General features: G+C 42.3%; 1 protein-coding gene across 1 annotated transcript in view; it reads right to left on the reverse strand.

Annotated features, from left to right (window-relative positions):
• Nucleotides 1-26,739, reverse strand: part of TSPAN13 (tetraspanin 13) — a 74,138-nt gene that overhangs the window by 17,952 nt on the left and 29,447 nt on the right. Inside the window, exon 2 of the mRNA XM_033933973.1 lies at nt 10,034-10,201. Within this exon, the coding sequence (XP_033789864.1) occupies nt 10,034-10,201 (168 nt within the window). The remainder of the gene's footprint in view (nt 1-10,033; nt 10,202-26,739) is intronic.

Genomic DNA, 26,739 nt, shown 5'->3' on the forward strand with positions numbered 1-26,739 from the left:
ACTATCAAGAAAACTGAATAAGCCAAATTATTACAAAATGCTACACAAATATCATGTAACAGAATACCACAGTCACACATGACAGGAATGGTGTTAGGGGAGTGGAACTAGGGCAACTGCCCACTGGTCAGAGAGAGCCCTAAGCCAGCTGGAAGCTAAAGAAGCACTGCCTGGGCTTTGCACTCCCCAGTTATGTCTAGCAAGATACATATTTCAAATCTGATATATTTGAATCACAAGATAGAAATAAAATTATTTTTTTCTACCTTTTGTCGTCTCTGGTTTCTGTTTTCATTGCCTTTTCATTCTCTTCCAGCCAGTGTCTGCCCTAAGAACATAAGAATTCCCACTGCTGGGTCAGACCAGAGGTCCATCATGACCAGCAGTCCGCTCATGCGGCAGCCCTCTGGTCTAAGACCAGCACCCTAATGGAGACTAGCCCTACCAGCGCACATTCTTGTTCAGCAGGAACTTGTCTAACTTTGTCTTGAATCCTTGGAGGGTGTTTTCCCCTATAACAGCCTCTGGAAGAACGTTCCAGCTTTCTACCACAGAACTTCCTTAAGTTTGTACGGAATCTATCCCCTTTCAACTTTAGAGAGTGCCCTCTTGTTCTCCCTGCCTTGCAGAGGGTGAACCTGTCCTTAGCTACTAAGTCTATTCCCTTCAGTACCTTGAATGTTTCTATCATGTCCCCTCTCAATCTCCTCTAATCTTTCGCTGTACGGCAACTCCTCCAGCCCCTTAACCATTTTAGTCGCTCTTCTCTGGACCCTTTCGAGTAGTACCGTGTCCTTCTTCATGTACGGTGACCAGTGCTGGACGCAGTACTCAAGGTGAGGGCGTACCATGGCCCGGTACAGCGGCATGATAACCTTCTCTGTCTCTTCAGTCCAGCATCTGCCCCTTCCATTCACTGTCTGTCTTTCCCTGCCATCTCTCCTTCTGCCCCCCCCCCCCCAATTTGGTCTGGCATCCATCATCTTCCTTCTGTTCCCATCATGGTCTGGCATCTCTATCCTTCCCTCCCCCCTTTGGTTTTTAGCATATCTCTCTTCTCATTTCCTCCACTCAGATCTGATATCATTCTCTGCTCTCTCTTCCCTTTTCTTCTCTGGTCTTCCTTCTCTATTTTCTGCCTCCATCTAAATTAAATTCTTTCTTACTATTAGTCCCGTTTCCCTCTTTTCACTGTGTCTACCCACAGGTTGTCACCCCTTTCCCTCACCCCTCCATTATCTTACTATTTTCTTCCCCCTTTATTTATCTCCTCCTTCCATCCAGTATGTGTTCTTTCCCCACTTCCATTCAGCATCTGCTCTCCCCTCTCAACTGACATCCATCTGCCTTCTGCTCTCTCTCCCTTCTTCTCACTTCCATCATCTGTCCCCATCTCTCTCTCATCTCCTCCATTCCATCATCTGCCCCTTCTCTCTTCCCCCCCCCCCAACTTCCATCATCTTCCCCCCTTCCCCTCACTTTTGTGGGTCACTTTCTTTCCCCTGAGGGTGGCTCATGTCAGAGGGGAAGCTTTGGCCGAGCAGAACCGCTTGCAAGGAACAGTGGAACTTACCGTACTTGATTGATGTCGATGCTGGGGCCCGTTGCCGTTTGAAGGAGAAAAAAAAAAGGTGGAAAAAAGGGACCTGCAAAGGCGAGAGGAAGGGAAACCTCCAGGACAGCTGCTCTTTGCCCTCCTTCAGCGGCCCAAGAGTCCAGACCAACAGCGGCAGCTCTGTGTACTTTTAACTTCGGCACAGAGCTGCCCCTAATCAATAGTTTAGCGCGGTTTCATGAGGCAACCTCGGGGCCTTTGATAGCTGGCCCGCTTCGATGATGCAATGTGGGCCGGCCTAGCAAAGGCCCCAAGGCTGCCTTATGAAACCGCGCTAAACTATTGATTAAGGGCAGCTCTGTGCCGAAGTTAAAAGTACACAGAGCTGCCACTGTTGGTCTGGAGGTGCGGAGACAAGGCAGGAGTCTCGGCGAAGGCAGGAGTCCCAGCACAGCGACTGCAACAGGAAGTTGCAAGTCAGCTGACGCTGGCCTTTCGTTGCGGCGGGGACCGAATTCTTCGCGGACCGGCAAGATTTTGTTTGCGGACCGGCGGTTGAAGAACTGTGCTTTAGAACATCTTTTAGTGTTCTAGTTATGCAATCATTTCATGCCGTACCAATGTTTTGCTGAGTTTTGTTCTTGATGTTGCTGATATGGTTATGCAGTGACTGTTCATTGATTGAGCGTTGTTTCAAGTTGACCTAAATAAAGTTTTTTTAAAAATGCAACTCTGGATATAGCGGACCGTTTTCCCAGGTCCCTTGAAGTCTGCTATAACGAGATTATACTATAGTAGAAAACAGCATTACTAATGAAGTTTAAAATATTGTCATGTTATGGAAAAACTAAATGGCTCTGTGTATTCAACAGGGACATCACCAACACTGTGCAGTACATCTCTGTGCACTACAGAGCCTGCTAAAATAGCATCATCCTTACACAGATGACATATTAAAATCAACAACACAGAATGTAAAGCTCAAAACAAGTCTTCCAGTTTTCAATGTACTGCAATACCATAGACCCCCACCTCATGTCTAGCAGCACTTTCCTATATATAGAAGTTTTAGGGGATCTGGGAAGACAATTAGAAAAATCAAAATCAGAATGACAGAACATAGAAGCAACATGAGGTGAAAGAATATGAATGCTCCATTAGTCCAACATTGTTTAATCATTCATTTGAAGAGTTAAGTTTTTTTTGTTTTCTCTGTGACACAAAAATCCTGGAGGAGGAGATATAAATCAGGATGTTGACACGCAATGAGCAACAACTCATTTTTAATTTTGATACAGTATATCCAGAAGGATTGAATAATGAAACTGATTTTACAGTATTTTTGTAATATGTATATGAAATACAGTTTTTCCAGCATTTTTAAACCAAAATAAGAAAATAGGTTACTTCAATTTTAAGAACATATGTATTGATAATGTAATTTGGTATTTTACAATACAATCAATAAATCCAAATTACACTACTCTCTTTAAGAGACGCAGGAATGGTACTGTAATACAATCTCAATAATATGGAGAAAAAGACCTCAGTGCACACAGCACACCCTCAAAAAGGCAACAGCCAATTTAGTCAAGAGGGCACACACTAATCACTGGTCAGACAAAAAAAACATAACACAGCATTGGAAGTTCGATGCAGTTTACAAAAAGTTATTAAAGAAAAAAAACCACAAAAATTAAATAAACATCGTGTAGGGAGGATCTAGTTAGCTATGAACCTGTAAAAAAGGAATGTTCATAATTGTTTTCTAAAATGTAGATAAGAATCAGATGAAAATAGAAGTTGTTGAAAGTCCTTATCTTAGAACGCTGCCTGAAAAGCTAGAGTGCGATCATGGTATTTTTTTGCTTTTACAGAGGCTCCTAAGAAAATTAGAGTCACGGGATAGGTGGCAAAGTTCAGTTGTGGATAAGGAATTGATTATAGGATAGAAAACAGAGGGTAGGGTTAAATGGTCATTTTTCTCAATGGAGGAGAGTAAACAGTGGAGTGCCACAGGGGTCTGTACTGGGACCGATGCTATTTAACTTATTTATAAATTATCTGGAAATTGGAACGACGAGTAAGGTGATTCAATTTGCAGATGACACAAAACTGTTCAAAGTTGATAAAACGCATTATGAAAAATTGCAGGCAGACCTTAGGAAATTGGAAGACTGGGCATTCAAGTGGCAGATGAAATTTAATGTGGGCAAATGAAAAGTGATGCACATTGGGAAGAATAACCAGAATCACAGTTACCAGATGCTAGGGTCCATCTTTGAGGTTAGCAGCCAAGAAAAGGATCTGGGTATCATTTTAGACAATACGATGAAACCTTCTGCCCAATGTGTGGCGGCAGCCCAAAAGCAAAAAGGATGCTGGGAATTATTAAAAAAGGGATGGTTAACAAGACTAAGAATGTCATAATGCCCCTGTTTCACTCCATGGTGTGACCTCATTTGGAGTATTGCATTCAATTCTGGTCTCCTTATCTCAAGAAAGATATAGTGGCGCTAGAAAAGGTTCAAAGAAGAGCGATCAAGATGGTAAAGGGTATGGAATCCACTACCAGTGGTGAGTATAAATATCTGTGACATATCATTTCAAGAAAGGCACTTTAAACTTCACCCCCCTTTTACAATACTGCACAAGAGATTTTTAGCACCGGCTGGCACACTGAATACTCTGCGCTGCTCCGACGCTCATAGGAACTCTGACTGTCGGAGCAACGCAGAGCATTCAGTGCGTCAGCTGGCACTAAAAACCTCTTGCATGGTTTTATAAAGTGGGGAGGTAAACATTGATTCTCTTTTTGGCACTTTATTTTTCATTTCATAATTTGTTTCATTAATTGGCTTTCAACACGGTGAATGAGCTGAATAAATTTTCAACATTGTACATTAATAGGTTGCACTCCTGCATAATTTATTGGAACACAATTTATCAATTTTTAATGGATTTCAAATGAAATTATATAATGGACTGAATAAAATCAATTTCATTCCTGCAATTTTATCTTCATCACGATTGAGTTTTATGAGACTTTGCTACCTTTCAACAATAAGGGACAGTGTATTTCACAGATAATTTACTCTTTTTTAAGATTAAATTAAATGACTTATGTTTTAGATATTTCAGTATTTTTATATGTAATCTGATATTTACATTTCCTCTTTTATATGTAGTCTGATATTGTTACTGTTTTTATTCCTATTTGATTTTCATTTATATTTTGATCTGGTATGTTTGTTTCTTTTGTTGATATTTTCATTGAATTTTAATTGATTCATTATATATGGTTTTCAATTATTATAGTGTAGTGTAATTTGTGATGGTTATTTATGTATTTTTGAATGTGATTTTAATAAATTTTTTGAGTTGATGTACCATTTATATATTGTTTTCCAGACTTTTGATACAGGCTTCACGCCGAAACATGGGCAGTGTCAAGCTACATACATTAACATCATCTTTGTCCCTAATTCTTGCACTGTTTTGTTGATTTACAAACTGACAATCAGAGTCAGGAAAGAGCTCTACTCTCGTACAAGAAGCGCTCTAAGAATTCTTAGAGTCACTCTTCAGCGGACCTAAACTGCGTTATTTTGGCCATGTACATACACCTGCCAGAGCAGATTAATGAGCTCTGGTGTAAAGGCTTAATAGGCAACTCTCCGTTAGAAGGGAGGAGAGCCACTGCACCAGTTCAGCGCACTGTACCGCTGTTCCAGGGCTCCTGGAAAAATTCTCTCACCTAACAGGCTCAAAAGTCATGTGCCATGCTCCAGAGGCCGCATGACAGCTTAACTTGAAGTTCCCACCTCTCCGCTTCACAAAACGTGGCACAAGGGCGCTCTTTCGCCATCCATCCTTCACAAACAAGGCAAGACTGGGGGGGAGTATTAGACTCAAAGGACTCCATCCCTGGCACTGTGGAAGTGGCACTACAAAAGGTTCAAAGAAGAGCAAACAAGATGATAAAGGGAATGGAACTCCTCACATACGAGGAAAGACTGCATAGGGCTCTTCAGATTAGAAAAGAGATGGCTGAGGGGAGATATGATTGAAGTCTACAAAATCCTGAATGGGGTACAACAGGTACAAATGGATCAATTTTTCACTCCGTCAAAAATTACAAAGACCACCTCAAAGTTTAAAAATCAATAAAGATTTATTAAATAAAAAAATAAAAAAAATTACAAAGACCAGGGAACACTCGAAGTTACAGGGAAATAATTTTAAAATCAATAGGAGGAAATATTTTTTTACTCAGAGTAGTTAAATTCTGGAACGCATTGCCAGAGGTTGTGGTAAGAGCGGATAGCATTGCTGGTTTTAAGAAAGGTTTCGATAATTTCCTGGAGGAAAAGTCCATAGTCTGTTGTTGAGAAAGACATGGGGGAAGCCACTGCTTGCCCTGGATCGGTAGCATGAAATATTGCTACTCCTCGGGTTTTGGCCAGGTACTAGGGACCTGATTGGCCACCATGAAAACAGGCTACTGGGCTTGATGGACCATTGGTCTGACCCAGTAAGGCTATACTTATTTTATGTTCTCATAAGAAAGGAGTTCCATCCCCTTTATTATCTTGTTTGCTATTTGAACCTTTCCTAATTCTGCTTTATCTTTTTTTGAGATACGTTGACAACTGCTGAAGTCATATGCTATGTATGTTATATACCAGGGGTAGGGAACTCTGGTCCTCGAGAGCCATATTCCAGTCGGGTTTTCAGGATTTCCCCAATGAATATGCATTGAAAGCAGTGCATGCAAATAGATCTCATGCATATTCATTGGGGAAATCCTGAAAACCCAGTTCCCTACCCCTGTTATATACCTTTGTTTCCCTCAGCTCCTCCAAGTATTACTATAGCCTCCAGAGAACATATTCATTCTCTAAGAGGTAGAAGATCTTTGCATTAAGCACACACACATGACCTTTTGCCAAGTGGGATACAATCATACATGGCAACACTCAATGCAAAAAGACTGGATTGCACCCCTCTCGCTGCTGTACTGTTGTCTGCATTTTAGTATTGCTCAGGTTTAATTATAATGTGTTATGGTACTACAACTAATACAAAAAGCCTTAAGATGATATGGTATATTGCCTGATTTATTTAGTGTTTACTACTCAGCAAGGAATGAATTTAAATAAAACACTGTAATGAAAGCTCTCTCATTATTCTAATTAAAATAATTGACTATAAAGAGTTGTGCTAGGGGTGGGCGTGAAGACCGAGTTAAGCTCTGCTGTGCTTTCTAAAGACTATCAGAGCACACAGCATTAATGAATTAAGGGCTAGATTCACTAAGCCCACCGATCGTGTTTGCGATCGTGTACCAACCCAATTTTTCTCCGACCCGATTCACTAACCTGTGTGCCACGAATCCTCCAATCTGATCCAATCCGCGCATGCAAATGAGGGCAAATGGCATGCAAAGTAGGAAGGAAGCAATTCACTAACCAAAATATGGAACACCGACTGGGCTGGCCGATCAACAAAGTAACTGCTGGGGACCAGTCGCTGACATCCTTTCTGACTGCCCTGTTATCTGCCGCCCTGCTCTTGTATGCAGCCATACTCGCAAGCCCGTGGTTTTAATAGAACACGCCATGAGGAAGGATGGAGGAAAGCAAGTTAACAATTCCTTTTTAAAAAAAGCTTTATTGTCGCAAGCCCGTGGTTTTAACCCGCTTTAAACCCATGGGTTTAAAGATATAGCAATTATTCCTGCGCTATACTGCGGTACTTTCAGAAAATTTGATCTTAAAGAATAAAGTATCATGTCTGGAAAACAAGATGGAAGATCATGCGACCAGATTAGAAGTTGTTGAAACACAGGCTTTAACTTGGGTTAAAGACAGTGGGAATTTACATTTCAAATTAGAAATGCTGGAAAATGTTACTAGAAGATGTAATCTTCAGATTATAAATTTCCCAAAAGTGTTTTCTGTTAACAGCACATGATATGTTTAAGAGGTACTTAAAAGAAATTCTGAAAGTACCAGAAACTTCATACCTACCTCTCTCAAAAATCTATTACCTACCTGGGAAGAGTCAAATTTCAAAATCCTAATAAGCAGAATTTATTTGCTGATAGTTTGAATTATCTAATTTTTTAGAGAGGTCGAATACTGAAGTCAAGATTACCTCTACTTTGCTGGTACAATTTGCATTAGATTTAGATAAGGAATGGATGCTAAAACTATTTTTTCAAATAAATGGATGTTCCCTTTATTACAAGTATTGTAAGAATATATCCAGACATATCTTGTTCTACACAAAAGAGAAGGAAACAATTTCTTATTTTGAGACCTCAGGCAGTGCAGTTAGGGGCAACATTTGAGATACCCCTGTAAGTGTGTTTTGGTCCATAAAGAGAATCGGTATGTTTTCTTTGAACCACAGCAGTTATCAAAATTTATTTCAGCTAAAGGGCAGCGTGAATCTACTACTACATTAGTCTGTTACTTACAAATATGAGCTCAGTAAGGATATGTTCAGGGACCGTCTAGCTCAGGGGTGCCCGAAAGGTCGATCGTGATGGCAACTCGAGTTGATCGTGGAGCCCATCCCGAACTCCATAAAAGACTTGCGCTGCCTTTGCATTCTACCTGCTTCCTGATGCGGTAAACAGAAGCGCCGGGCCAACCATCCTCCCCTCCCACCACATCAATTCTGATGTTGGATGGAAGGCTGGTCGACCCGGTGTTTCTGTTTACCACGTCGGGAAGCAGGGAGAGCTAACAACTCAGCAGTGGGCGGCTTGGTGGCCTGTTCCCCAATGGCAGTAGCTTGGGGGAGGGCAGGGAGACAGACAGAAAGACAGGGGGCAGGGAGACAGACAGAAAGAAAGAAAGACAGGGGGCAGGGAGACAGACAGAAAGAAAGAAAGACAGGGGGCAGGGAGACAGACAGAAAGAAAGAAAGACAGGGGGCAGGGAGACAGACAGAAAGAAAGAAAGACAGGGGGCAGGGAGACAGGGAGAAAAAGTTGGGGGAGGAAATGAGATCTGGAGGAGAGGAAGCATACAGGAGGCTGAAAGAAGGGAAGAAAGTGCAACCAGAGACTCGTGAAATCACCAGATAACAAAGATAGGAAAAATGATTTTATTTTCAATTTAGTGATCAAAGGAAGGGAAACAAAAAACCCCTGAGTTAAAGAACTAAAGAGGATTTAAAGACAAAAAACAGTGCAATATCAGAGGAAATCTGAACAACAGGGGAGGTTGAAATTTAATTATTTTCAGTTAGGAGAAGTACAACAACTACAAGAAATTTCCTGCTATCAAAAAAATAATTGTTTGAGGGTAATTACAACCTCAATACAACATTACAGGGAAGCTGGAAGAAAAGTATAGCCCTCAAAGTTAATACCCATGGACACAATGCCAAAAAGCTTTGTGTCACCTATATGCTTTTTCAGAAAAATCAGGAAATATAAAATATACATGGATCCAAAACCAAGGCATCTAGATAGAGGAACTAAAGTTTTAAAACCCGTCTGTGATCAGGTTTAAAGGAAAATGTAGCTATCAATGTCACATAGGAGAGGACTTATTGGCCTAGGAGCAAGATGAGTAGAAAAATATATAAACTCAGACAAAAAAAGAAAAATTATTTTCAGTTTAGTAAATCACTTAGGTTATAAGCAGTGTATAAATACTAAAAATAAATAAATAATAATTTAAATACATCAGTTTTGAGATTTCACCTCCATTGTCTGTATAGTTTTAATTAACATGAAACCCTAGGGGGGAAAAAAAGGAGTTACACAAGTTCAAACATATGACTGCTTTCAGACTAATGATATGAGAGAGAAAGTCCAGAACCAACATTCTGGTGCTATGAATTTAGGGTCCCTTTTACAAAGCTGTGGTAGTGAGTACCAGCGAGGAAAATGTGATACAGCCCATCAGAACTAAAACGGGCTGCATCACATTTGCTGCACTTGTACTCAGTACCGCAGCTTGGTAATAGGGGCTCTTGAGCATATTTTCAAGAGAAGGTTACATGTATCCCAACTTCATGACTTGTAGGCAGGCTACCACGCTTTATCCAAGAGTTTAAAGCCGTCTCTTGCGTTTTTTACCATTGTCATTTGCTATACTCATCCCCACACTTAAGAGTCAACATTTTTAATATATTGGAGGATTTCATGGATTAAATAAAAATTAGGATCAATGTTTTCTTTAACAACAAACTATTATTCAAGTAGATTTTTCACTAGTACCATTTTAAAATTGTGTTTAAATGTTTCAAAGCATCTTTTCATGCCTCCTTTACTGAATATTGCGAGATGAAGATTACAAGAAATACTAAAATTCCCATTTTTATGGGAAACTGAAATGCAAACTAAGGAAAGGTGCAGTTGCAAACCAACTAAACACTATTTTCTTTTCTTTAAGAGAACATACATCTTACAAATAGTATATTGCATAGCATGTTATATTTTCAATTAAAGGATACAAAGAAAAGTAACACTTGATGGTGCTTGATTGCTCCAATCAACCCAACCAAAGCAATCAGGAACAAGAAGATTCCCACTGCAACTGCCACACCAACGACCCGGAAACTAGAGATGAGGCCAAAACCTATGCCCCATGCTGCAATTCCAATCAGCAACAGGCTCACCATCTGGGAGGCAAAAAAAAAATTAAAAAAAAGTTCACACACAAATAGGTATTAGCAAGAAAAGATCTATCTGCCTCATAAAATATTTTAAATAAAACATTAATACATTAGATGCTCCTTAATTCTGGATTTCAAGAATAAAAGGAATGACCATCCCTAAATTCAAGATCATTAAGTAACTCAGGAATAATGCAGTCTTTCACAGGCACAGTCAGGACCCCAGGGTTTGTGACAATTCTTTAAATCAGCTGCCCTCACCACCCTTATCTGAAATATTACTCGTAACTGCCTGTCTCTCTGCAATAGATTTACTGCTTTCATTCTTCACACCACCTGGTAGACACCTCTGCTGCTTCTCCATTATGACCTCACTCTCCCAAGTCACTGTCCACCTATCATCTATCTTCTCTTGCCACCATTTTGTCCCTACTGCTCAACATATCTAAGCAACAACAACAAGACACTCCTGATTTGCCAAACAAATCCTAAACTAGAAAAAACAAGGAAGGCAACCAAGTCACATCAAGGTCTGCGTGGGGGAAGCTCACAGTGCCAGACTTGTCTCACAACTTATAAGCCAAATACAGTGTAACATGTCAAGAAAGCATGTCACACTGTATAATGTTGTAGGGCGCTCTCAGTGTGAACCCTCAGTGATAGGAGCGCAGCTCCGACACTTCACTTCTGGGTCAAGGCAATAAGCCTCCACCCACACACCATCATCGAGCGCCCTGTGTGTGCAAGAATCAAAGCAATCAACAATCAAAGTGAGTAAATAAAACTCAACACAACACAAACAACCTGAGTGACCCCCACACAAACCCTGCCAGCCAAACCCCCTCAAAAAGCACGCACAAAATCACAGCAAAATCAAAAACCATACCAAAAAGCGAAGAACATATCCAAAAATAAACAATACTTATCCAAAACTGTCACACCAACGGAAAAACCGCGCCAGGAGGAAAGGTTCAACCGCGCTGGTTTCGGGAGGAGCCCTTCTTCAGGAACCTGGCCTCCAACAGAACACAAGCAGAGAGGGCTTGTGTTCTGTTGGAGGCCAGGTTCCTGAAGAAGGGCTCCTCCCGAAACCAGCGCGGTTGAACCTTTCCTCCTGGCGCGGTTTTTCCGTTGGTGTGACAGTTTTGGATAAGTATTGTTTATTTTTGGATATGTTCTTCGCTTTTTGGTATGGTTTTTGATTTTGCTGTGATTTTGTGCGTGCTTTTTGAGGGGGTTTGGCTGGCAGGGTTTGTGTGGGGGGTCGCTCAGGTTGTTTGTGTTGTGTTGAGTTTTATTTACTCACTTTGATTGTTGATTGCTTTGATTCTTGCACACACAGGGCGCTCGATGATGGTGTGTGGGTGGAGGCTTATTGCCTTGACCCAGAAGTGAAGTGTCGGAGCTGCGCTCCTATCACTGAGGGTTCACACTGAGAGCGCCCTACAACATTATACAGTGTGACATGCTTTCTTGACATGTTACACTGTATTTGGCTTATAAGTTGTGAGACAAGTCTGGCACTGTGAGCTTCCCCCACGCAGACCTTGATGTGACTTTGTTGCCTTCCTTGTTTTTTCTAGTTCAACATATCTAAGCAACAGCAGAAGTCAGATAAGCAGAAAAAATAGGACAGATGCAGTAACAAGGGTACAAGAAGAAATTAAAGGAAAGAAGTAGCAGATTAAGAAATGTGGATGGTATGACGAAGCTTCACTGAATCTGCCATGTTATGCCCATCTATATTAGAAGATATATGTCCCAGCTATAAACTCGACGCTGCTCTTTTGTCATGCTAGTTCTCAGGTTTTCAGTTATCTTTCATTATTTTTAAAAGTCAGGGTCCCAACTCCACCACATCCAGCCTCTCTCCTCCCTCCCCTCAATCCCCAAATCAGGCCCAGCATTTTTCCTTAACTCCTCTGCCCCAGAATTTCCATCCCCTTCTCCCACAAACCAGGTCCAGTATTTCTCCTGCTCAGTTCCCTTTAACCACAACCCCCACCACATACACACACCAGATCCAGCACCCACCTCAAAGCAGAAGCGATACCCACCCTTACCATCTTTCAAAATATCAGTATCTGACCCTAGAACTATGTGTTCCAAAGCTGTCAAGAGCTCAATCTACCAAATACGTTAATGCTGAGGCAGGTGGGCCATTTCTGGTTTGTGGACTTTGAAAAATATGGCTATACTTAAAACCAAACACCCTGTTCCCTTTCACTCTATCACCCATGCTCTGAAATGATCTAAACTGCCACCAGAACGAGTGAGACTGTTGCATAAATGACCAGCCTCCTAAGAAATCACAATCTTCTCAGAAAGTTATCTGGCCATGACCACATACTAGTACTAACCCTGTATCTGAGGACATCTACTATACTAATATGTTAATATCAGGGTTTAACTTGGAGAACAAAAGAACTCCATACATTTCCTAAACCTATTTGCTTAAATTCCTTAAGACAGCCCAAGGGGAGGTATTTAAAAAAAAAAACAACTTGAGGAATGGTCTAGAATCTGGCTTAAAAATGCATCGTCATGCATTAAGACTGCAAAATCTCAAGGAAGCAGTACAGCATAGAGGGTGAAGCATATAGAATACCCCAATTTTGTTCCTAGGGTGAACAGGTTCAATGGTACTTTTGTGAAGTAGTAGACAGACTTCATCCAAAGAAGTGTACAGGACTGCAGTGTACAACTGGCAGAGACCTCTTTTAAAAAGAGCCAATAAAAGCTGTAAGAGGACATTTGGCTACATTGTTATGCACCTAGAAATCAGATTATCATTTTCAAGTTTTATAAAATTTTGATTAATCGCTTAATCGTAATTCTAAGCGATGTACACAGTACTAAAATTACAAAATTCCTGTAGGAGAAGCTAGCCATCCCACTACAGACAAGACAAGGTATAGGTTGGTAAAATGACAGTGGTTCAGTCAAAAGAGGATGATTGCTTGGATTGAACAGGATATGTCTGCTTCAGATTTCTCTTTTGCTGGATCTAGAGTATGACCAATGTTGGGATTGTTGAACTGACAAATGGCAAGAAGCTCTTCTGCCAAAAATGAAAAGCTTCTACTATTCTGGGTTACACTTGCTCACCTAGAGCAGTGATCTTCTATGCAAGACCTGCAAGCTAATGGCAGCCCAGAGTGGCTGTCAGGGTCTCCATCCATCCACCCACCCCCATCTCCCTCAAGAGATACGCCGCCTCTCCTTCCCAGCAGCCACTCTCACTCTTCGCACTGCTGGCAGCAGGAAGTAGTAGCAGAGAGAACATTTCCAGGCTGCCGAAAACAGGGACAGACTCTTGCGTGTTTAATCTACAACGCTATGTGCATCTGGCTGCGCTAGACATACAGTAAATTGTTGGTGTTGGAAGGGAAAGACAGAGATGCCAGACCACAAAGGGTGAAGAGGGAAGGAGGAAAGAGAAGGAAGGAAGGGTGAAGGGAAGGAGGGAAGAGAGATGCTAGACTGGGGGAAAGAGGTGGGGAAAGGAAGAGAAATGCAAGAAATGCTGTTTAAGAAAAGATGGGAATGGGAAAAAGAAAGGAGATGGTACACATAGGAGGGGAGATGAAGGGCAGAGACAGGGAAGAAATGGTACATGTGAATAGATGAGAAGGGAAGACATAGAAAAGTAGATAGATTTAAGAAGGAAGCAGAAAAATTGAATAAAGTTAAATATTAAAAGATAAGAAGTTACCGCATATACTTGAATATAAGTCGATCTGAATATAATTAAAAGATAAGAAGTTACAGTATATACCTGAATATAAGTCGAGACCACCATTTTCCCCCCAAAAAGGAAGAAATATGGTTGACTCGAATATAAAAGTTGGGCAGCTTAATATTCAAGTGCCCCGCCACATCAGGCTCTGCACGTAGAGCCCCGCCCTGTCAGGCTCTGCACCCAGCCCCCTTCCCTCCCACCTCTATCAGGCACTGCACACAACCCCCTTCCTTCCTTCCTTCCCTCCCCTCTCAAGCTCTGTACCCAGCCCTTCCTTCCATCTCTCCCTCCCCTGTCACTCTGCACCCAACCCCCCTCCCTCCCAGGCATTGCACCCTGTCCCCCCCTCCGCCAATCCCTGGTAGCCCAGAGGTGCAGTAGGCAGGAGCAAGTTTTCCACACTCCTGCTCTGCTGCTAACCCAGTCATGGTGGTTGCCGCGAGATCAGGTTTCTTCAGCTGCTGAGCAGAACCAAGCAGAAGCGCACTTTGGCGCTCCTGCTCAGCACCGAGCGGCTTCTTGATTGGAACAAGCAGTATCTTGCAGATCGGAATATCTAATTAAGGGATTTTGTTGTTTTCTTACGATTGAATTATAATACTGAAGAGAATAAAGTTTACTGGCAATTTGCAGAACTTGTGAAACAGCAGAACTGCCAGACTTCCAATGAACTTCTGATTGGATTTCAATGGAACCTTGGGTTTCTAAAGGACTCTTAACAAGTTACAAGCATTTGGATTATAATCTGTTCAATGTCTGTTTGATCTTGATATAGACATGCACTTAAGGACTTCAAAAGGTTAAGGTGCAAGCCATTTGAATTTCAATAAGTGCTAATTGTTTATCAAGTTATGGATATGTACAATAGATTTTTAATCTTTGAGAAAATATACTCAAGATAATGATGAAATAAATTATTATAAGTAATATACACTGTATTGGTATATACCTTCTCTCTTTCTTTTTCCCCTTATTTGACTCGAATATAAGTTAGGTGGCTTAATATTCAAGTGCCCTGACCTGTCAGGCTTTACACCCAGCTCTCTCCCTGCAAGGCTCTTCACCCAGCACCCCTTCTCTCCCAACCCCTGTCAGACTGTCATGAGAATTTGCAGGAGCGAGTCAGGAAGCCGCTCAGCACTGAGCAGCAGTGCCAAAGCGTGCTCCTGTTCGGTGCCGCTCAGTAGCTGAAAAAAACCATCTCACAGTAGCCACCACCGACTAGGTTAGCAGGAGGGCAGGAGTGCGGAAAGTTCGCTCCTGCCCACTGCACCTCTGGACCACCAGATATTGGAAATTCATATACCTTTTTCATATAGCATAGCAATAGGTGGAACACGTGCTACTTCAGGGACCTTTCTGACAGCTAATAAAAATAAGCTGTTCTTGATACTGTCTGGAGTGGCAATACAATCAATAGTTAAGGACTAGAAAAACTTCACACTTTTGAATTTTCATTTTTGATGGGAGACAGTATGTCTCTGTTATAGATATGAAGCTAACTTAGCTGAAAGATCTAGGAATTTGGCCTCATTTAAGGATGTTTGGAGCCCCTTAGAAGGTTTTGGTAAGCAGTATGTATGATTGGCCTGTCAGACAAATGGGAAAGTGGTAGGGTGGAGGTTTGTGTTAGGCAGGGAGAGATGGATAGATAAGATAGATGACATTGCTGTTAAAATTTCTTGCTACATGTTTACATATGTTTATAATATATTTGTGTTGCATTTCTTTCTAAGATGTTAAAACTTAATAAAGATTGAACTAAAAAAAAAAAAAAAAAAAAATTGAGAAGCTATTCTAATTGTAGTGGATCCCAATAAACAAAATCCTTATTTTGAAAATTCAATGGACATTTACAATTACCATATTTTTTGCTCTATAAGACACACCCACCTGTAGAGGAAGAAAACCCAAGAAAAAAATTCCCACCACCCTGCCCTGTACCCCTCTGGTGGTCTAGTGGTAGGTCGGGACAGTTCTTATAGAGCGAAAAACCTGTAGGCAGGCACACACACACACATCCCTATAGACAGCATCCCCTGGTACCTTTTTTTGAAGTCCGTTGGAGCTTTCCCTGCTCCTGCCCGTCTCCCTCGCCGGAAGGCTCTTCATAGTCTGGCGCATGCTGTTCGCATTCTTGCCTGGTCCAGCACCGCTTCCCGATTGGCTGCAGTAAGTTCTCACGAATCGCGAGAACTGACTGCAGTCAATCAGGGAGTGGCGCTGGACCAGGCAGGAACGCAAACAGCAAGCGCCTGCCTTCTGCGCCGCTCTACCCGAACGGATGAAGAGTCGTCCGGTGAGGGAGACCAGCAGGAGCTCCAACGGACTTCAACAAAAGGTACCGGGAGGGGGTGGAAAAAGTGTGTCTTATAGAGCGAAAAATACGGTATGTCTTAACAATTATGTTATGTTCCTCATAATATACAGGGAAAATGCAATAGTCTAACACTGGAACTCTCAGTAAGCCTTAATATTTTCCAACTTGGATCTAATTGAACAGTCTTCTTCCAAGCCGGACTGAATGACAGTGATGCAGCAGTTTCAAATTAACCTTTCCAGTCAGATACCAAATTAAAAAAAATAAAATGTTATCATATAGGGCTCCTTTTACAAAGGCACACTAGCGGGGTTAACGCGCACGACTTTTTATCACGCGCTAACCCCCGTGCTGGCCAAAAACTACCGCCTGCTTAAAAGGAGGCGGTAGCGGCTAGCGCGTCCGGTGGTTTAGCACGCGGTATTACGAGCGTTAAACCGCTAACGCTTCTTCGTAAAAGGAGCCCATAGTGTAACTTTGCGTCACCTAGGGATCTACTGAAGAAATCTCTTTTGAAGGTTTTGTAAGTACCCGAAGCCTGTCTTGTCTATTAACATTTTTATTTGCCATCAAAAATGGGGAGGCTACAGAGATCACGGACGACATTGCTTTGGATTCTTTGGAAACAACTTTGGAATAGGCCTAGGGGATATTGTTGGCGACTTTGGCTAGCAGTACAGTTTGGAGTTTTTTTTCTTCTTCTGCTTCTTCTTTTTAGGAATAGAGAGCAACTATTTTAGGGGTCTAAACTACTGATTTTTTCCAGATTTTCATATGACATGCAGAAAAGGCAGAGGCAGTTTGTTAACTCTACCCTGGAGTTGTAAGATTTTTAAAAGGCTTCGAGTTCTATAGTCTTCTTGCAAATCAGTTCTTCTAATTGTGCTTCTGGGAACTTTCTCATTTGTCTAATATTTGTTTTATTTATTACAAACAGTGCTGAAGATAGATTTGTCCATCAGCGTTATTTAATGGGGTTTATAGGTGTGTAAGGGGTCCTCTGATCAGCATGTGTATTTATTTTCCTTTTTGTTATTGGATCCCCAAATGCAATCGACTTACTGAATTTATTCCTGTTTAATACTATTTTTTCTTGCTGGTTTCTAAAATTTGTAGTTTACAGCATACCCTGAAGAAAGCCACAGCATGATGACTGAAACGTCAGCTCTATTTTCCCAGATGCAGCAAGACTTGGAAAACTACAAGAAGCAAAAGAAATGTTCTTCCCAAGCAAAGCACTGACTGTATCAGAAGAAAAATTTCTTATATGAAAAAATATTCCCATCTTAATGCTGAATAAAGATAAGGATATTTGAGGGCCTGTTTCTCCTACTTGATTACTGGGTTTTCAGGACCATTTTGTCTAAATACCTTTTGGTCAGTATCATTGTTCTTTGCTTATATGACAAATAGCAAATGTCCTTTTCCTTTGTTGTGTGTCCAATACAAAAAAATTAAGTTTAAAAAATTGCCTAGCTCACATATACAGTACTATGAATATTTCCTTCCTTTTTCTAGCTAAATGGGAACAGGAATCCATCTGGAGAAGATAAGGACTGTGAATGCAAGAACCTCCATCCTTCAGGCTTTCCTGTTCCACATTTAAAACAAAAGAAAAAATATTCAGTACAGTATATGTTGAATCACTGACAAAGTCTGAGCCAAGGCAGACAGACTAACTTATGCAAACTAAAACAAATACAAAATGAGTTTTGTCTCTCCAAGTTAAAGCTCTTAGATCATGCGTTTTTCAAGATTAGTTCTTTCTGAGATTTGTGCAATAAGAACAAACATGATATATACATACATATGTATGTATATATACATACATACATACACACACACACACACACACACACATATATATATATATATATATATACACAAACTATTTATACATACATAAGAACATAAGTAATCCCTCTGCTGGGTCAGACCAGAGGTCCATCATGCCCAGCAGTCCGATCACATGGCAGCCCATCAGGTCCAGGACCTGTATAGTAATCCTCTATCTATACCCTTCTATCCACTTTCCTTCAGGAAATCATCCAATCCCTTCTTGAACCCCAAAACCGCACTCTGTGCTATCACGCCCTCTGGAAGGGCATTCCAGGTGTCCACCACCCTCTGGGTGAAGAAGAACCTGCTAGCATTGGTTCTGAATCTGTCCCCTTTTAATTTTTCCGAATGCCCTCTCGTTCTTGTAGTTTTCGGAAGTTTGACGAATCTGTCCCTCTCCACTTTCTCTATGCCCTTCATGATCTTGTAAGTCTCTATCATATCCCCTCTAAGTCTCCGCTTCTCCAGGGAAAAGAGCCACAGTTTCTCCAATCTTTCAGCGTATGAAAGGTTATCCGTACCTTTTATCAAGCGTGTCGCTCTCTTCTGAACCCTCTCGAGTATCGCCATATCCTTCTTTAGGTACGGCGACCAATACTGGATGCAGTACTCCAGATGCGGGCACACCATCACCCAATATAACGGCAGGGTAACTTCTTTCACTCTGATTGTAATACTCTTCTTGATTATACCTAGCATTCTATTCGCTTTCTTAGTGTCCGCTGCGCACTGTGCCGATGGCTTCATTGTCTTGTCCACTATTACCCCCAAGTCCCTTTCTTGGGTACTCACACTCAATGACAGACCTTCCATCGTGTAGCTGTACCTCAGATTTCTGTGTCCCAAGGGCAAGACTCTACATTTCTCTACATTAAACTTCATCTGCCATCTCGTCGCCCACTCCCCTAGTTTGTTCAGATCCCTTTGTAAATTTTTGCAGTCTTCTATAGTCCTAGCCCCATGAAATAGTTTGGTGTTGTCTGCAAATTTTATTACTTCACACTTCGTCCCTGTTTCTAGATCATTTATAAATACATTGAATAGCAGCGGTCCAAGCACCGACCCCTGCAGAACACCACTCGTGACCCTCCTCCAGTCCAAGTAGTGGCTCTTCACTCCTACCCTCTGCTTCCTACCTGGCAACCTATTCTTGAGCCATCTATGTACGTTTTCTTCCACCCCATGGTTCTTCAGTTTCCGAAGTAGGCGTTCATGGGGTACCTTGTCAAAGGCTTTTTGGAAGTCTAAGTATACGATGCCTATGGGGTCCCCTTTGTCCATCCGTTTGTTAATTCTTTCGAAGAAGTGTAATAAGTTCGTCAGGCACGATCTTCCCTTGCAGAAGTTATGTTGGCTTGTTATCATAAGTTTATTCCTTTCTAGATGCTCCTCGATACTATCTTTTATCAGTGCTTCCGCCATTTTCCCCGGAACCAAGGTCAGATTTACCGGTCTGTAGTTCCCCGGGTCATCTCTCTATCCCTTTTTAAAGATGGGCGTAACATTGGCTATCTTCCAATCCTCCGGGATCACGCCTGTTTTCAGGGATAGATTACAGACTTGCTGTAGTAGTTCCACTATTTCCTCCTTTAGTTCTTTCAGTACCCTAGGGTGGATTCCATCCTGGCCCGGTGATTTGTCAGTTTTTAATTTTTCTATCTGCCTGTGTACGTCTTCGAGGCTTACTTCCATGGATGTTAATTTTTCTGCTTGGTCTCCTTTCAAGATTTGTTCAGGTTCCGGTATATTAGATGTGTCCTCTTTTGTAAATACTGATGAAAAGAACATGTTTAGTCTTTCCGCCACTTCTTTCTCCTCCTTCACCACTTCCTATCTCCCTTTAACATATCTGAAGAATGGTTTGAAATTTCATGCTTCCCTGGCTAGCCTCTCTTCATATTCTCTTTTTGCTTTTCTAACCACGAGGTGACATTCGTTTTTATACTTCCTGTGTTCTATCCAGTTCTCCTCGGTTTTGCCCTTTTTCAATTTCTTGAAAGAATTCTTCTTATCACCTACCACTTTCTTCAGTTCTTTAGTTATCCATGCTGGGTCTTTTGTTCGGCTCTTTTTGCACCCTTTTCTGAATCTGGGGATATACAGATTTTGCGCCTCGCTCACCATGTCCTTAAATAAAGACCAGGCTTGCTCTACAGTCTGCCATTTCTTTGAGCTGTTCTAAGTTTTTTCCTTACCATTACAGTGGTGCCTCGCATAACGGACGCCTCGCACAGCGAACGCTGCGCATAACGAACTTTTTGTCTTGCTCCCTATAACGAACTTCGTTTCACACAACGAAGTCGCCCGAGGGACCCGGGGGGGGGGCGGAACTACTCTCGCCGCTTCCTAATGTGAGCCGGGAACAGCAGCACCCTCCTGTCTGAATGCAGTGTTCCATCATCTCCCTCCACCTTACCTTAGATGCCGAGTTTTCCGGCTTTCTTTTTCGGCCAGCCACACACTTTCAAAGAGCAGCACATGCGCGCATGCTCTGTTGTTCAATCTTCTCCTCTGACGCAACCGGAAACCGGAAGTTGCAGGAGAGGAGAACATTGATCAACTTCAGCAGCTGCGCGTGCACAGCTTTTTGAAAGCGTGCGGCTGGGTGAAAAAGAAAGCTGGCAAACTCTGCATATAAGGTGAGGTGGAGGGAGGGAAATGTAGGGCTGCAGAACGAATTATTTTGTTTTACATGTATTCTTATGGGAAAACAGGGCTGCAGAACGAATTATTTTGTTTTACATGTATTCTTATGGGAAAACGCGTTTCACACAACGAACATTTCACATAACAAACTTGCTCCTGGAACGGATTAAGTTCGTTGTGTGAGGCACCACTGTACCTTCATCGCTTCGTAGTTTCCTTTCTTGAAGTTAAAAGTTGTCACTGTGGTTCTCTTTCCCTTCAGTATTCCTACTTCAACTTTGAACTTGATCATATTGTGATCGCTGTTTCCCAACGGTCCCACTACTTCCACTGTACATAGCAATACTGACACCTTAGGTTGAGCACTAGACAAAAGTTCCTTTTTCTTTCTTGAAAATCCAATCCCAGTGGCTCTGTCCAGACCAGAGGTGGGCAACCTTTAAGTCCCAGTACTACCCCTAGAGCAGTGTTTCTCAACCTTTTCAAGCCAAGTACCCCCAAAGCCTAACAAATACCAACAGGGTACCCCTCTGCCAAACTCCACCCCAAACCCACCCAAACTCCGCCCCTGAATCCACCTCCATAATAACAATACTAAATGTAATGCAATTTCTTCCATCCATTTTTCATACACACACAATATAATCTTAATACATAATGGTAACCACAAAATTAAAAAATACCACAAAGCACACTGTACGCAGAGAAAATGTTAATTATTTATATTTGGGGGGTTTTCAAAGATGACATTGCATATTTTAAAGTCATCTGCCTTGACATCTCAGTAACAACTATAGAAAAAGCAGATATAAATTCTCTAAACTGACACATTTTGATCACTAAATTGAAAATAATCCTCTCCCTTTCTCTTTTTTCCTCTAGACCTCATTCTATTCCCCAACCAACATCTTTGTCCTTCCATTAGTCCAACTTTTCTTCCTCTCTCATTCCCCAAATCATTTTTCACCATGGCCCACCAGCCCCATGCCCATTTCTCCTTCTATCACCCCTCACCAACACCATGCCACATTTCTCTCTCTCTCTCCATCACTATGCCCAACATTCCTCCCCCTTGCATCCCCTTCAATCTATCCCTCTGTTCCCTCTCCACCACCATATCCAACATTTCTCCCTCTCATCCTTCTATTCCCCATGCATCTCTACCTCACTACTCTCCATGCCCAATTTTCCTCTTCCCCATGTGCACCATCTCTTTCCCTCTCACTCACACACTCAGGCCCAACAATTGTCCCTTTCTATTCCCTCCCTCCTTCCTACATCCTTCCTACGTACCACCTTCCTCCCTCTCTCCTTCCTATGACCTCAGTTTGTGCCCCCTCCCCCTCACTGTTGTCCAAGCCTTTGTCCTTCCTCCCTGCCGCGCTGAAGCTTGCCTGCTTTCCTTCCACCTTCCTTCCTATGTTCCAAGTTTGTGTCCCCTCACTGCCTTTGTCCATCCTCCCTTCCTGCCACGCCAAAGCCTGCCTGCCTGCCTCCCTACCCGCCGCTGATTCCCCCCCCCCCCCCATCAGTCTACCGCTTGCCGCAACTCCAAGAAAGGAAGGGAAAAGCCAGGTATGTGCAGCGATTGCACACCGCCGGTCCACAAGCCTTCCCCCACAGTTAATTCCGACATAGGAGAAAAGGTCCAGGCCACTCAAGCAGCGATTGGATGGCCCTGACCTTCTCTCTAACATCAGAATTGACGTTGGGGGAAGGCTTATGGGACGGTGGCATGCAATCGCTGCACGCACCTGGCCCTTCCCAGAGTTGTGGCGATGGGCAGGGAGCAGTGGAAGCAGGCAGGCGGGGGGCAGGTGGGGAGCAGGCGGCGGTCAGCCCACGTACCCCCAACAGATGGTCCACGTACCCCCTAGGGTCTACGAGCCACAGGTTGAGAAACCCTGCCCTAGAGGGCTGAGACATTACATAAATAAATGTAGGAACCTGAAATGCACAGAGCTGTACACCTTCTGAAATAAGTATAAAAATGTAAATGTTACACACAAATATTTGTAAAATACAGTATTTAAAGTTACCAATACTCTGATTAATGATGTTTTCTGTATATATTCCCCATTGCCTCAGAGGCTACATAAAATTCTATGGTGAGCTGCAGGTTGCCCAACCCTAGCTTAGACAAACTTAAATTGATAAAGGCCTCCTTATATATAATCCCAAAACCATTTATGTACATGCAAAAAGGAACCAAAACAGCTACACATTTCTGTGTAATCAAGATTTAAATATTTTTTTCCATTACTCTTAAAAAGCCTTACTAAATACAGCATATAATACATGGGCCAACACCACAAAGGCGCAAGGGTATCTATACAGCAAAATTCAGATGTGCAAAATATTATTCCTACAATACAAAGCTACGTTAAATCAGATTCTCAGCAGAACACTGGTCCTGGTGCAAGAAAGATGATAGAACCACTTAGCAATAATTATCATAATACAAAAAGTATTCTCTCTAGCAACTGTCTAAATAAAACTGTAGTAGCATTTAACTGGAAAGAAATGATAAAATGAGGAACTAGGGAGTCAAACAATCCTTACTAGCGCCCGCTCTCTGGATGAAGCACCCACATGTGAGAATATCATGCCTGCTTGTCCTGGGATAAAAAGGAATTAAGGGGGGAGGGACCCCTAAAAGTGCCTGGGAAGATGTTGATTTATTTGGGCCTTTGATCTTAACTGCTTTGAAGAAACATCAAATTTTACACAGGGAACTATTGAGGGTGTACATATTAGAAGGCTAGTATCTTCAAAACACAAGAATTATTAATTACTTAATTTATACTTAATGACAGGGTGGATTTGATTTAGATCAAATCAATTTAAAGTCGCTAGTAAAAATGAACCTAGAAAAGTAATCTCTGCCTGTTTTAGTGTAACAATTTTGATTTATTCCTTCTATCACTTTATAATTCACTTTGCCAAATACTTATTCAAAGTGTTTCTGTTTCAATATATAAAAAAATAAACACAATATTACAGCATACAAAACAATGTTACGTTATAATATTACAGCTTCAATGTACCTCATCTTATTAAAACTTTACCCCAAAACATCAACTCAACTGCTTACTCACTCATTCTCCACCACTAATAGCTGATTTGATAGTTTAATTGGGAACATATGTTAAAATTGGCATTTGCGGAGGATACAAAGCTTAAACTGAATTTATCACATGTCATTCTGCATTTGGTCCAAGTGAATGACAGACGTGGGGACAGTCTAGCTTGCTTATAATTTGTATGTGCTTTACTATGTTTCTTTCCTATCATACAGAGTAGAAACACAATTGTTGCTCTTTTTCTTTATCTAATTTAATGTACAAGTTACCATTTTATGAGAACTTGTTTGACCTCTTCTTTTTTTTTTAATTAAGAAATGGTAGTATATTAACAGCAAACATCCAGTAATGGAAATACAACACATTAAAACATGGGTGTCCAATACGTCGATCGCGATCGACCGGTAGCTCAGGAAGGCAACGTGAGTCGATCACGGAGCCCATCCCGGGCTCCATGATAGACTAGTGTTGCCGTCCTGATCTACCGGGCCGATCAGCCTTCCTCGGTGTTCTCCCTAGGGCCTTTTAGCTGCTGCCGCCGCTGCTGAACATTAAAAAAAAACGGCTTGGAGATTTCAGCCCGTAGCGAACTTATGCTCTGGGCTCTAAAGTGTACGTGCCGGCTTCTCTTCTCTTCTCTCCGAAACCGGAAGTTATGTCCAGGGGGGGGGAGAAGGGAAGCCAGCATGCACATGTTGAGAGCCCTGAAGCAAGCGTTCGCTACGGGCTAAGGCGGAAGATATATTAGTGAAGCATTTCCTCTTCTTGCTGCCGGGTCCTGCCTACTTTCTGTTTCCGCAAGGCAGGACCCGGCAGCATTTCCCCCAACAGCTCGTCGCGATGCTGGTCGGCCGAAGCAGGGAGAGGTTGGGGCAGCGTCGGCTTTCGGGCCTGTTATTGGTGGTGGTTTGGGTCCTGGTCCCCGATGGCAGTGGCAGTGGCTTGGGAGAGGGCAGGGAGAAAGAAAGAAAAAGGGCAGGCAGAGAGACAGAAGGAAAGAAGAGAAACTGAAAAAAAAAAGAAAGGGAGGCAGAGAGAAAGAAAGGGCAGGGAGAGAGGAAGAAAAAGTTGGGGAGGGAATGAGGTCTGGAGGAGAGGAAGCATACAGGCTGAAAGAAGGGAAGAAAGATTGGATGCACAGTCAGAAGAAGAAAGTGCAACCAGAGACTCATGAAATCACCAGACAAAGTAGGAAAAATGATTTGATTTTAAATTTAGTGATCAAAATGTGTCTGAATTTATATCTGCTGTCTATATTTTACACTGTGGTCCCCTTTTACTAAACCGCAATAGCAGGGAGCCTATGAGCGCCAAAAGCAGCGCTGGGCATTCAGCGCAGCTCCCTGCGGTAAAAACTGCTATCGTGGTTTAGTAAAAAGGGAGGGGGTATATTTGATTATTTTTCTATGGTTGTTACTGAGGTGATAGTGCATAGAGTCATCTGCTTTGACCTCTTTGAAAAACCCTGGAATAGGAATGATAATTAACATTTTCTATGTGTACAGTGTGCTTTGTGTTTTTTTTAAATTTTATTGTTGGTAGATCATTTTGACTTGGTCATTTTAAAAGTAGCTCGCAAGCCCAAAAAGTGTGGGCACCCCTGCATTAAAACAATCTAGATAATTCAAAACAGAGCATGAAAGACTGACCAAAGTCACTCAGAAAAGACTGAACCCAAGGCAGAAGCTTACCGTGTTTCCCCCCAAATGAGACAATATCATTAATTTTGGGCCCAAAAAGCACAGTAGGTCTCATTTTTTTCATGTACAATGATCATCTCTCCCTTCCTCTCCTCCACCCCGATTCTTCCTCTTTCCTTTCTCTCACCCACATGTGCAGCATATTTCTTCCCCTCTCACCCATCCCCTTGTGCCTTTCCTCTGCAGCATCATTCTATCCTTCCCTCCCTCTCATCAGAACCTTTGCCCAGCATCTTCCTATCCCTCCCTCCCATCCCTTGTGCAGCAGAACAATTGCACAGCTTCTATCCCTTCCTTCCTCCCCCCCCATGCAGCATCTTTCTATCCCTCCCTCCTTCACAACCCCTCCCCCCCACCATGCAGCCGATCCCCCACTGACCCTTCCATCCAAACCCCGTCAACCACAAGACCAATACACCCTTCTTCCAAACGATAGCGTCAGCAGCAATCTAAACAGCCTGCTTCATGGCCTTCTCCCGCAGGGGTGTTTCGTGTTGCTAATGACATCATCAGTGATGCAGCAGAGGAATGCCCCGGTGGGAAAAGGCCATGAAGCAGCCTGTTTAGATTGCTGCCGACTCTGTCATTTAGAAGAAGGTATATCGGTTTCACAGTCAGTGAGGTTCGGATGGGAAGGAGAGATGGAAGGGTCAGTGGGGCTTCAGCTGCATGGCGTGGAGAGAAGCGCTGCTGCCGGCAAATCCAGCACTTCAACTAGAGCTTATTTTGGGTGTAGGGCTTATTTTCAGGGAAACACAGTATTTACCTAATCCAAAGCCATGAAAGTAATCCAGCAAAATATAATGACAAATGGTACCCTGTTTCCCCCAAAATAAGACCTACCCTGAAAATAAGCCTTAGTTAAGATCCCTCCCATCCCTTTGTGCACCATATCACCACCGACTGCCTTACATACTTCCGAAGCCTCAAAACCAATGGCAGCACTCTGAATGAGCTGCTTTGCGGCCTTCCCTGCCGGGGCCTTCCCTCTGCCTTGTCACTGATGATGTCATCAGTGATGTTAGTGTTGTTCTGGTGCACAAAAGGATGGGTGCGATAGGAATAACATGGCAAGTGTCAAGGGTAGATACCATGTTTCCCCAAAAATAAGACATTCTCTGAAAATAAGCCCTAGTGCGTTTTTTGGAGCACAAATTAATATAAGTCTTATTTTCGGGGAAACACGGTATTACAAGTCAATACCATATCTTAGC

This window comes from Geotrypetes seraphini, chromosome 2, assembly GCF_902459505.1.
Source record: "Geotrypetes seraphini chromosome 2, aGeoSer1.1, whole genome shotgun sequence".
NCBI lineage: Eukaryota > Metazoa > Chordata > Amphibia > Gymnophiona > Dermophiidae > Geotrypetes > Geotrypetes seraphini.